Source organism: Saccharomycopsis crataegensis (assembly GCF_037102585.1).
Source record: "Saccharomycopsis crataegensis DNA, jcf7180000000072, whole genome shotgun sequence".
NCBI lineage: Eukaryota > Fungi > Ascomycota > Saccharomycetes > Ascoideales > Saccharomycopsidaceae > Saccharomycopsis > Saccharomycopsis crataegensis.
The window spans coordinates 590,385-603,428 of NW_027043819.1; the positions used below are offsets into that span (position 1 = coordinate 590,385).

At 36.8% G+C, this 13,044-nt stretch overlaps 4 protein-coding genes across 4 annotated transcripts; 2 read left to right on the forward strand and 2 right to left on the reverse strand. All coding sequences in view use genetic code 12, as the record gives it.

The window, feature by feature from the left end:
* Positions 1–144: 144 nt before the first annotated feature.
* DASC09_002570 (Hsp20/alpha crystallin family protein) lies at positions 145–1,557 on the forward strand (the record flags this gene model as incomplete). The annotated part of the gene is made up of 1 exon (XM_064993860.1): positions 145–1,557. One exon carries the CDS (start codon positions 145–147, stop codon positions 1,555–1,557), a length of 1,413 nt encoding a protein of 470 aa, XP_064849932.1.
* Positions 1,558–4,137: 2,580 nt separating this feature from the next.
* Positions 4,138–8,082, reverse strand: STE6 (ATP-binding cassette a-factor transporter STE6; the record flags this gene model as incomplete). Its single annotated transcript, XM_064993861.1, has 1 exon — positions 4,138–8,082. The coding sequence occupies one exon, from the start codon at positions 8,080–8,082 to the stop codon at positions 4,138–4,140; it is 3,945 nt and encodes a 1,314-aa protein (XP_064849933.1).
* Positions 8,083–8,994: 912 nt separating this feature from the next.
* On the forward strand, positions 8,995–10,230 carry HOC1 (alpha-1,6-mannosyltransferase; the record flags this gene model as incomplete). The annotated part of the gene is made up of 1 exon (XM_064993862.1): positions 8,995–10,230. One exon carries the CDS (start codon positions 8,995–8,997, stop codon positions 10,228–10,230), a length of 1,236 nt encoding a protein of 411 aa, XP_064849934.1.
* A 560-nt stretch (positions 10,231–10,790) lies between these two features.
* RQC1 (Rqc1p) lies at positions 10,791–12,893 on the reverse strand (the record flags this gene model as incomplete). Its single annotated transcript, XM_064993863.1, has 1 exon — positions 10,791–12,893. One exon carries the CDS (start codon positions 12,891–12,893, stop codon positions 10,791–10,793), a length of 2,103 nt encoding a protein of 700 aa, XP_064849935.1.
* Between the last annotated feature and the right edge of the window lie 151 nt (positions 12,894–13,044).

The window sequence follows — 13,044 nt, forward strand, 5'->3', positions numbered from 1 at the left end:
ACGGGGAGGACTTTAAAGGCTGGCAATATTTGACATCAATGTTAGTTGGGGATATTTCGAAAAAAAAAAAGAAAAAAAAGAAAAAAAAACTGTCGCGATTTCCCACTTCTTCTTTGATTTGAGATCTATTAACAATATCACGACATGTTCCAGTTTCCACCAGCAGGCACTCCTAATAGTGCCAAATCCAAACATCATCATCGTCGGAAGTCGTCAGGGGCTAAGACTCCTCATGGGACTCCAGTATCTGGGATACCTCAAATGAATCACCAAACAGGTGGATTCCCAGGAATGGATCCACAAATGGCCCAGCAATTCCAACAAGCAGCAGCAGCTCAACAGGCAGCAGCAGCACAACAGGCAGCAGCAGCACAACAGGCAGCAGCAGCACAACAGGCAGCAGCAGCACAACAGGCAGCGGCACAACAGGCACAAGCTGCTGCTGCTGGGAAGTTTTTTCAAAATCAATTTGCCTCTAATCCTCAGATGCCTCCACAATTCGCCCAGCAATTTCCTGGCCAAGCAGGTTTTCCTGGCCAACAGTTCCTCTATGGTCAACAGCCACCACAGTATGGAGCCGGGATGGCTGGTGTTCCACTAATGGGTCAACCACAACCACAACCACAACAATCTGGAGTTCAAGATCAAATGCAACAAACGTTCATGCAATCGGTATTGACCCAGTTCTATAATACTTTACCAGATGCGGCAAAACAGTTATACGCTAGTCTTGTTCCTCAAGCAAGAATCCAACTTTTCTTTTATCTTAGGGGAATGTCACAAACTGCTCCCCCTGGGTTGACTCCCCAAATGGTCCACGAGTATCGATTCAGAACTGACGCGGCATACGCCCAACAATTTGTGACAATGCAAAACGCCAATAAACAAAAGAAACCTAAAGATGATTACGGATCAAGCGATGATGAATATTATGACGATGATGGGGAAAGTCTTTGGAATTTGTCGGATTTTGAAGATGGACTAGGTGACGAAGTGAACCATATCTTAAGCCGTCGATCTTCGATCAGCAGTCTTGGAAAGGAACGCAAGATTCATCATGATAGTGATGAGGATGATATCATTGATAAAGTGATAAGGAAGTACGATAACAAACGTTTACTTCGTAAAGAGCTCAAGAACCGCTCGAGATTCAGAAAACAGTATCTTTATGATTTATCGGCATTTAACCCAGCAACCGTCGATCAAAAAAAACTCGGGGTGGTTCCTCCAATTGATATTCTTGAATTCGATGAAGAATACGTTATCAATGTACCATTACCTGGTACCACTAAAGAAGAAATAGACGTGGTGTTTGATTTTGATCGATACACCTTGATCATCAGTGGGGAGATTGCAAAATACCCACCAGAATACTATAAGAACAATGTGAGGGTGTCTGAAAGACCGGTTGGTAAGTTTGAAAGATTGATCCCATTGCCTCCGGCCCCAAGAATCAATGAAAGGGATATTGACACCCGTTACAGAAATGGGATTCTAACGTTACGAGTTGCAAAATACAGTGATGAGATGAATCAAGTCCAGATCCCGTTGCAATAGTTGTTTTATATTGATCTCTAAGCGAACTTTTTGTTCTGAAATAAAAAAAAAAAATTGATTTTATAATACCATAGTGTTGTTGTTTTTTTCGTTTGCACCATTTTTGTCGTTTTTTTTTTTTTTTTGTGTCACTATAGATATGCATTTGTTTTTATTTTTGTGTTGTTTCTTTCTATCTTTGCCATTGCTATTTCTTTACTATTGTTATTTGCTGGCATATATATATGTAATTATTATTTTTATTTCATCTGACTAGACCACCAAATTAAAGTTCATTTCTGTCATTTATTTTCTACCTCGATTGTTGGAGGTGTTTAATTGGCCAACGATATCGTGTATGTATGATTATTCATTACCTCTATATGAGAGGAAGAAGAAGAAGAAAAGATGAGCCTTTGTCATTGGCAAAATATTGATATCATCTAAGTGTCACCAACCTCATCCTAATTCTTTATCATTTTGGTACTAGTAATCAATATTGGCACTGAGTCTTTCTTTTTTCTTTTTTCTTTTTTTTTTTGTGATCTTGCATATATTGATTGTAATATTTGACGAAAGATGTTTATCATCACTAGTACAGTTTTCGATGAAGAAAGGTTGCAAAGCGATGATTGTTTTATTCATTGATCAACAAATAGCCATGAAATAGAAATTGGAGAATAAACAACAAATATCAATTGCGGCCTTTCGTTATTAAACTACATTATTTTTGTGATAAAAAGAAAGTGTCGATTCCACTACAAAGCCATGGTTATCAAATATTTAGTTTCTTACACCATTATACTCTAGGAAAATCCTAAAAAGAGAAAAAAAAAAAAAAGTGACTGAACTCACAATCGAATACAAACCGATGAAAGTTTCTTCTATTTCCAACTCCTCTCAAAAACATATCAGGTATTCTCAGGAAGAGAATTAGGGAATGGAATATGGTGAAGATCACAAAAAATTCTTTCTTTCATTTACAGATTTTACTTCAATAATATCTGGAAGCATCAGGACTTGCATATTTTATTGATTCTGACAAATGAGATATCCTGAAACCACTTTGATTTTCAATTTATGAAACTAACAAATTTAGAAAAAGACAGAGACAAAACTTCACTAAAGGTCAAGAATCTACAAAGACCGATTAACAACAGCGTGTTTAGACGCAGTAATAAGTAATAATAAGTGCAAAAGAGTAAAACATAAAGTAGATAATAACATCTGGTTATATGTAATAAAGATAACAAGGGTTTCTGAATAATAGGGGCTCTATATGATTCACATATAATGACAGAAGTTGAACGCTTTATACAACAAATAATAAAGTTTTTTTTTTTCACGTAGTGACAGGCAGCGATATGTGATAAGAAAGGACAAAACTCAAAGGATATATTTTTATCTCTAAATTAAATATAATAATGACAATAAGCCTTGGAGAATAATAGAGTCTCCATAGGATAGATGTAACAACAAAAATCAGATATTAATGCGAAATAATAAGGGAAAATTATAAATCGAGGGATTCATAAATGAATGAATGAATGAATTGTATATTGACGAGTCACAGAGGTTCTAAATAACATGCAAGCCGGGCATTTCATGCCGGTCTTTCTAATAGGTAAGTAAAATACTACAACTTTCTCACAACCTCACACTCCTTGCTTTAAGAATTAATCACATCACCGGTAAAAAACTCAACAATCAAGATTATTAAGGAAAAAAGGTGCAATGTGAAAATATGAGATGAAGTCACTAGTGAATTACCCATCACTAGGAGCTTCATGTACTGAGATGGAGGTCTTTGTTGAGGGGTTTTGGCACTATATCTCAAATACTAAGTATTTTCAATGTAGTGACCATCAGAATTCTGAGGGGATAATAAAGATAAAAATAATAAAAATCAATAGAATGATTAGATCCAAGTAAAAAATAATTCAAATAAGTCAAAATAACCAAGTAAACCAAGTAAACCAAATAAACCAAATAAATCAAATAAGAACCAGTACCATGGGTCTGTCTTAAGTGTCACCACACACTTTTTAAGTCCAGACACATATCCTGATTCCATAAATCAATGTACCAACTGAACACTTTAATATTAAGAAAATCTGAATGAATGAATGAATGAATGAATTGTATATTAACGAGTCACAGAGGTTCTAAATAACTTGCAAGCCGGGCATTTCATGAAAATCACGTGACCAATGAAAATTAATGGGTATCAAATAACAGTGTGTCCCTTCCCGATGGTTATTGCAGCATGGTCAAATTGTATGCAGTTAGGAGCCCGTTTAGCTAAGTAGTTAAGGCGCTTCACTCGTAATGAAGAGATCGCGGGTGCAAATCTCGCAATGGGCTTTCTTTTTTTTTTGAAAAAAATAATAATAACAATAAACAAATTAATTAACGGTATCTAGTAAAGAAAGTGTAACAAACGGATAAATAGAGAAAAAGAAGTGGTGCCATCAATTGAAACTCTAAATATCAATACCAAATTAAAAAAAAAAAAAATTAAAAAATTAAAAAATTCGCAACTAAAAACAAAAAACTCACAACTAAAAACGATTTTGAAACAAAATTCATCAATGTCAAAAATTATTTTGAGACGATGGTACCCTGATCCAACGTTATAATTCTAGTACAGACATCCATAACTTCTTGTGAATGAGTGATGAGAATCGTGGTTATCTTACCATTGTGATTATTATTCACCAAATTGTTGGTGATGAAATCACAAATCTTGCGGGAACTTTCAGGATCCAATGCTGAAGTACATTCATCCATGATCAAAATCTTTGGCTTTCTCAACATTGCCCGAGATATAGAGAGTCTTTGAGCCTGGCCCCCTGACAAAAGACTATTAGAAGCTTGGCCTCCCACAATGGTGTCCATACCATTGGGTAAACTAACGACAAAATCATACATGTCCACCATGTCTAAATATTTATGCAAGTCTTCATCAGTGTAATCTTTGAACTCACACAAACCATACGTCAAATTATCCTTGATTGAACCTTTGAAGAACACCGCTTTTTGCAGAACTATTGCCATACATCTTCGAAGACTTCCCACATCAATGTTTTTGATATCCTCGCCATTTATGAAAAGAGAATTATCGGAAACAGGATAAAGCCGAGCCATCAATGCGGCAATTGTGGACTTACCGGACCCAGATTCACCCACAAGACCAATTACTTCACCTTGGTCGATGGCAAAATTGACACCGTTAAGCACAGCATGAGACTCATCATCATATTGGAAACTAAGATCTTTAGACTCAATAAATTTCCTATTAAAACCCTTGTCTTGGTTAAATTGTTTACCTCCAGGACTTTCTAATAATGATCGTTCCAAAACAGCCAATTTCATCACATAAGTACCGGCTCGCTGTCCACGACTGATATCTGATAATTGAGAAATAGATTGAACCATGGACATGATGGTGAAAATCAATAAACTATAAACCGTCATTAACTGTTCGGTGGAATATGTTCCTTCGCCCACCAATTTTAAACCATAATACAACAAAATCATTTGGGCAGCATACGATAAAAATGTCCCTAAGGCAATCCCAACCCCTGTAGACACCGCTCTTTTGTCACCTTTTTCTTCCACTATTTTTATCTCGTCATTGAATTTACCAAGGAAATATTGTTCAAGATTCAAGCAACGAATGGTCTTTATACCACTAATGGCTTCATAGTTGATATTTTCAACTTTGGAAACTGCAGACTTGTATTCATTTTCCCTGGTTTGCAAAACTCCAGAGTACAACATTGTCAATACTGCAAATAAAACTCCTAGACCCATTCCTACTAATGAAACTTTCCAACCAACAACAATAGCCCAAATCAATCCCAAAAACATCATCACCACTATCGAACAAATTAATGACATGAATTCGGAAACTAAGAATCTCAAATCCCTGGTATCATTCAATAGTAACGCGGTTATTTCCGCATGTTGGGAGCTATACTTATCGAACCACAGGGAGTCTTGGTACAACAATTTCTCACAGATAGATTTCCGTAATGAAGAGATCCAAAATTCGCTAACGTATCCAAGAGTGGCAGATTTTCCAAAAGTGGTAAACCCATCAGCCACTATAACCCCAACCACAACCATAGACCATTTTATATTATAAGATTCAGTACCCACATTATCATGAGGTATAATTCCATCCACAACCTTCGCAATGAAGTAAGAAAACAATGGCGTTAAACATCCATTGATACAGGATACAAAAAGACCAATACATAGGATAAAATGTCCTTCAAAAGTTGATTTCATAAAAGTCAATATTTCAATAATCCCTTTAACTTTTTCTGGCTGTTCTTGAATTTCGATTTCCGAATCACTGTCATCCAAGGGATCTTGTTTTTCGATATCGTTGATCTCGTTTGTCTTGCGGAAAAACGATTTCTTCTTATTTGGTGGTAGTTTCTCGTCATCAAAATCATTGGACATCTCTTCTTTTCCTGATCTGACTTGACGATGATAATCATAGTGCCCAATATCCAAGTTCAATAAATGAAGGTCATCTTGGGACTTTGTAGTGGACATTAATGAAAATTGCGACTGATGTTTTTGATCATCATAAAATTTGAGCAATGGCTTATTCACATTATTGAACTTCTCAGTCCCTGCATAAGAATCTTTTATTTGATTTTCATCATCAAATGGATCACAATTAGTCTTCCAAAATAAACTCTGAGGATTTTGTACCAATTGATGCTTTTTACCCATTTCCAAAAGTGACCCATCTTCCAAGACGTACAGGAAATCATCATCTTCAATATCATCAAGATTGTGGGTGATCACAATAGTAGTCCGATTACTTCTCAAAATTTTGATATTTCTTAAGGCAATGGATCTAGTAACCTTATCCAATGCTGAGAATGATTCATCAAGTACTAATATTGGAGAATTCCTGACAATAGCTCTTGCCAAGGCAATACGTTGCTGTTGACCACCACTAAGTGAATAGCCTGAGGAGTTCACGATAGTGTTTTCCTTTTCTGGAAGTTGTGAAACCATCTCTCTTAACACTGCCTTGTCAATGGCAAATTGAATAAAATCTTCTCGATCATTACTAGTTACCATGTCGCTAAACCCTAGTGCAATGTTTTCTTTGATCGTCGTATGGAATAGCATCAGATCTTGTTGAACATAAGTAATATTGTTTGCTAACCAATTTTTACTTAATGACTTTATGCTGAACCCATCAATTTTGATATCTCCATTATCACCAATATCATAAAGTTTCAACAAAAGCCCACCAAGAGTAGATTTTCCAGAACCTGATTTGCCAATAACGTAAGTGAATTGATTTGGTTGAAAATCCAAAGTGATGTTTTTTAATACCGGGAAATCAGGCCTTGAAGGATAGGCAAATGTAACATTTTCAAATATGATATTACCATTGATATTGATTAAAGGATCATTACAACTTCCATCATGATTTTCATGATCATGATCAATGAATTCTAATATCTTCCTGGCAGACACCAGCGCCTTGGATAAGAAAATGAAGTGATGGGTTAGACTTGAGAAGGTCTCAGAGAATACTAAACAAGCGGTTAGACAAATTAATACGGAGCCTGATTCTAATTTCCCCCTTTTGACCTCATGACTGCCAAACCAGAATGCCTGGATGAAGATCATCAACACAAGAATCTTCAAAGCCCCTGATTGTAAAGACGATAAAAAATTGGTCCTATTATAATGTTTTGCTGATTTAGCGATGGAGTTTTCAAACTTGTTAAGTTCTACCTGTTGAGTCATAGAGTGTTTGATCAACTTGTTAGCACTCAATATCCAATCAAAGATATCCGAAGCAATGGCAATCTCCGCATTTTCTTCGATTTGGCTTTTATGAATCATCATACTGAATACCGCAGTCAAGCAAAGAATCACTGGGAAAGATACCAAAATGACTAGTGTTAGAAGATAAGAATAATAAAAAGAGACACAAATACTCGCCACTAAGGTGGTGGTGGATTGTAAAGTGAAGGCCAAGGCTTCTGATGAACCAGCTCTAAATTCTTCAATACATCTATTGATTTGATTTAAATCACCAGTGACTTTTGAATTGGTATCGTACCAGGAAAAAGGTTTGCGAAAATATGTTTGCAAAACAAGTCTTCGCGCTGCTGCTGCTTGATGTTCTCCGAGTTTCAACCAAACATAAAACATAAGCCAACAAAGAATCAAATTGCCAGCACCAAGAATTAATAATGCAGATGTATTTAAGGCCGCTTCACGTAAATACTTTGACATTGAGTCAAAATTCCCCATAGATAACTCAGATAATACGTCGAATATCTTGCCCAAAATGATTGTTGAAATTACCGGAACTAATCCACTAAAAATGGCCAACAAGATACCAAAGGTCAACATAAAAAATTGACCCTTTTTTAGGAAAATAAAGGGATTAAACAGGACTTTTTTCTCATTATCAGGATTTTTATCAGGAATATTGGAGCTTGCAGGCAAATTTAAAGACATACGAGTCTTAGAAACTTCTTCCTTTACCATCATTGAATGGAAAAAAATCTAGCAAATATCTTCTTAGTGGAAACAAAACAAAACAAAAAAAAAGAGATCTTTACAATAGGTATCCAGAAGAATAAGAAAATCAGTGTCATGGCATGCCTTGCTTCTGTATAAAAGGTAACATTCGGATTATGTCTGGTGCACCATTGACATGTCTGAAAGCGGAAATTCTTAATCTCTAAGTGTTGAAATTTCCCAAAATGACTCTGAAGCGCGGCGTTCTTGTTAGATATTGTTCTATTATTATATCTTTTATGATGAATACACATCATATCAGAATAATATTATATTTCAACTTAAGAGGGAGTTCCAGGACAAGTTTCCTTGTGATGTTTTTTATTCTGACGACTCCTTGGGGATTAATGCAATCAACCTGTAGAGGTCATACTCCGGCGCGCTTCCCTTACCAGGAGAATACCAGGGAGAGCAAATGATCTTGTACCACCACCATGAAACTTTCTTCCTGCCAGAATTTTGACACCACAACAGAACAGCATCACCAATGGCCCGCTGTTTTTGCCACCCATCACCACCTCCTCACATCACCAAGCAGCAGTGCAAAATGTCAACGCCATAAACCATGCAGGAAGACACCCCTGCAGCGATAAAAGGCCGGGCAACCCATACGGTTCTTCACCTATTTTTTTTTTTTTTTTTTTTTCTAGATCGTTAAATCCTGATCTGAACAAAACAGCTTGTTCAAACTCGCCCGTCGAGGTAGCTTTACCACATATCCTATCACCACCCCTCTGGCTCATTTTCCGAAAATTTTCCTGTTTTTTCTTTTTAATAATTGCAACTTTTGGTTGAAACTTTTGTTTTTTTAGTTGGTCTCTGTGGGAACACATCAGACGTTATTATCAATACTAGCTCTGCAAAGTTATTTTTAACTTGAAAATGAAGGCCACTGTGATGAGAAGAGTCTTGGTCGTAATATTCACCCTCATAAGTTTGGTGGTATTATTGATCAAGTTTGTACCAATCAATTCTAATAATAACTTACAAAAGGTGCTTTTTGAAAGCTATTTGAGTAGTTTGCAACGGAACAACGAACAGACGTTACAACAACAAAAACAAAACGAGGAACTTAGCAAAAAATTGGAAGACATAGCGTCTAATTTGTTGAGAAAACAAGAAGAAAGGATCAATGAGTTGGAAATGGATCGTAAATCCTTGGAAAGAAAATTGGTTTGTAACAGCAATCCACCAGAAGATGCCAGTCTCAGAGAAAAATTGGCGTTCATTTATCCTTATGACAGCACTAGAAAATTCCCTGCTTATGTCTGGCAATGCTGGAAGTATGGTTTGAATGATGATCGTTTTGACACTAAGTTCAAAGATGGTGAAACTGCTTGGGCCGTCAGAAATCCTGGTTTTGTTCATGAATTATTTAACGACGACACACTGACAGCCATGGTCCACCATTTATACAAAGGGATCCCTGAAATTATCGAAGCTTATAGTTCTTTGCCTTCTATCATCTTGAAGATGGATTTCTTCCGTTATTTGATCTTGTTAGCAAGAGGGGGTGTTTACGCTGATATTGACACCCATCCTTTGCAGGCGGTGCCAAATTGGATCCCTGAAAATGTTTCACCAAATGAAGTTGGTATGATTGTTGGTATTGAAGCTGATGCCGATGATAGCTCATGGAAGAAAGTGTATGCCAGAAGATTGCAATTTGGACAATGGGTTATTCAAGCTAAACCTGGCCATCCAATCTTGAGAGAAATTGTGGTCCAAATCACCCAAAAAACTTTAGACAAAAAGAAGAAGGATGGTAAGACTTTCTTGGATCCTGTGAACACCAACTTGGATATAATGAGATGGACAGGTGCCGGTATGTGGACCGATGTGATCTTCACCTACTTCAATGATTACGTGTTGAGTGGAATTTACACTAAGGTGACTTGGAAGGATTTCATCAATTTGGAAGTTCCAAAATTGGTATCCGATGTATTGGTTTTGCCAATCACTAGTTTCAGTCCTGGTATTGGCACCATGGGTTCAAAAGACGAAGATGATCCATTGGCTTTTGTCAGACATTACTTTGAATGCAACTGGAAGCATAAGGAACCGGTAGCTGGCTCATCTTCTTCGCCATTGGCAGGATCCAAGGACAAGAGCTTTTAAGTTGAAATGGGCTGACAAGAAAATATTAATCAAGTGAAAATAAGAAAATCAAAAAAAAGAGGTCAGTAAGCTGCCTTGTGATGACCATATCTCAACAGTTATTTCCATAATGAACCCAACCTTTGCATAATTATAAACATTCATATTTTGCTTTTCGATTTTCGATTTTTTGTTTTAATTTCCAATTTTTATCCATTTTTTTTTCTCTCTCTTTATTTTTTATTTCTCTGTCATTTAGTTGACTTTTTTCACCAACTTCCTTGTTACCTTTCTGCTGTAGACTTATTTTTTTTTGGATTTTTTTTTTTCTTATTATTTTCTATTCTCTAGTCCTTTTCTAGAAATATTACGTATTTTAAATTATTATTATTGTCTAATTTACCTCTAAAAATAATAATAATAATAGTGAACTTAAATGCGGATTGGTCTATTAGTGTTACCTACTACAATCTTTTTGATTATTATGGTCGTCATAATTATTGAGAAGAACATTGTAAACTTTCAGTGATCGAGAAATTGCAATTCCCAAAGATCAAAATGATGAGACTTTAAACATCTAATCAATTATTTTCCCCTTCAATGCCCATAGCTTCTAATCGATCAATCATATCCTGTTGAGATTCTTGCAACAACGCCTCGGAAATGAAATTATCATCGATCATTGACTCAAACGTTTCTGCCGCCTTATTTTGTGGTGGTAAGGCATCATACTCATACACCAGAGTGTCGTTCCAAAAAGCAGCAGGAATTTTGGCCATTAATCCATTTTCCCCTGACAAAATTGCGTATCGAAGCAAGTTTCTTGGGATGCTCTCGTATCCACTGCTCTGTAAATCTTTGATACCTTGGAGCTTTGATACTGAATCCTGGTTTGTTATATGTTTCAAAAGCTCAGTTCCTAAGAAGTCAATGTCTTCACGAGACTTCCACATCCCTGGTGCCCGGACCAAATAGGTTTGGTTAGCAAGTTTTATGGCGTCAGAGACGTGGGTTCTGTAAATCTCATTAATCAAAGCAGTAGGTACCGCATTTAGCGTGGAAAGTGGTTGTTTGCAAACGGTTTCCAAGAGTTCCAAAGCAAGGTATGGATACATAGCAAATGCTTTAGCCACAGCGTCTTGAGCTTCTTCAAGTTTTCCTAGTTTCCGATACGCAAGCCCCAAAGAGTAGGCAAGCCCAGGGGTGAGCCACGATCTATAGCGAGTGATTAATGGACTAGAGCACAAGCCAATAAGGTATTGATAGTTTCCTGACATGACACAGTAGAAATCAATAAAATAACGAACGCCATACGGGTCTTCAGCAGGGGCAAAAGACCATAACAATTTTGTGAATGCAAGACTGGTGGCGAAAGTACCCTTTTGCGTCAATACTGCAATATACTTGAATATCGCAAGGTAAAATTGACGGTTTAAAAACCCTTCAAATGGTAAACGGCAAAGACCAGAGCCAAGATTGAAGTTTGCCTTAAGTGCTCTATCGAACACAAACAAAGCCCGTTCCACCAACCCACTATTATTGGAACGATCGCCTTGACGAACCAAGATGTTCGATACTTGAAGGATGGATTCCACATGGTATGGGTGTTGCTGGATAAGCTTTATGAGGAACTCATGATCCGGACGGATCACCACCGATAAAAGGAATTGACTATTCACGAGGGTTTCGTTGATATTATTTACAAAATTGAAATAACGAATACCCGTATTGAATTCTGCAAAGCATTCTTCACGCAAGAACTGGAGATCGACATATTCTGATTCATTTTTCAAAGTATTGAAACTAATGACTTCATTGGTACTTAATTCTTTCATGGTGATATTCTTTTGACGGGTGGGGATCCAATCATCTCTGATCTTGGTCAACGTGAGTTTACGAGTACTTCCTGGAATTCCCCTGCGGTCTCTTCCACCCCATCCAGGAATTCTTTTTGAAAGCGTTTTAATCTGGTTCAACATTTCAGGACTGACAAAGCTGGATGTTGTGGAGTCCGCTTCATTTAAAACTTTTGCGGAAATGTGACCGAAAAGTTGCTTATATTCATTATCTGGGTCCAAATCACGGACGTTGAATTCCAAATAGGAAAGCGAGTCTTTGAAATCATTGAGAGAAAAATTGGAAAAAGTTGGGTCAATTATTTCGGCAGTTGTCGCTTTGTTGGTAATCAGGGCTTTAATCCCAAATGTTTCAAACTCGTCATCATCATCAGCATCTTCTAGAGTAACCAATTTAGCAGTATCCAGGGAATTCTTCTTCTTCTTTGACTTCTTCTTCTTCTTTTTATTTTTCTTCTTTGGTTTTGGTTGCTCCTCCTTGGCATCTTCAAATACATCTTCTGTTTCACTATCGACCACCGGAGTTAGTGTTTCTTTCACTTCCAAAGGCTGTTTGATTTCTGACGTTTCTACCGATTCTTCTTCTATTTCTGGTTCAGGAATTTTTTCTGCTTCTGCTTCTGCTTCTGCTTTATCGCTATCTTCATCATCATCATCATCATCTTCTTCTTCATCACCCAACAAGGCAAATAAGTTCACTTTGGGTTTGGCATTGACTTGTTGGTCTTCTTCCTCATCTGATTCTGCATCAATTTCCAGTGAAGCAACACTCTCCTTTTCGCGCTCTTCCTGTAATGCTTGTAGCCTCTTTATTTGACGGGCACTCATTTTGCAATGTATTTACTGACAAGATTGCCTGCTTTCGAGGAAACATCTTTCTTTCTACGACTCTTTTGATGAATTTCTTTGATTACAAAACACAGGGTAACCCCGAAAGAGTGCCAAAAGTGTGGATCCAGAAAATTTTTTTTTTTTTTCT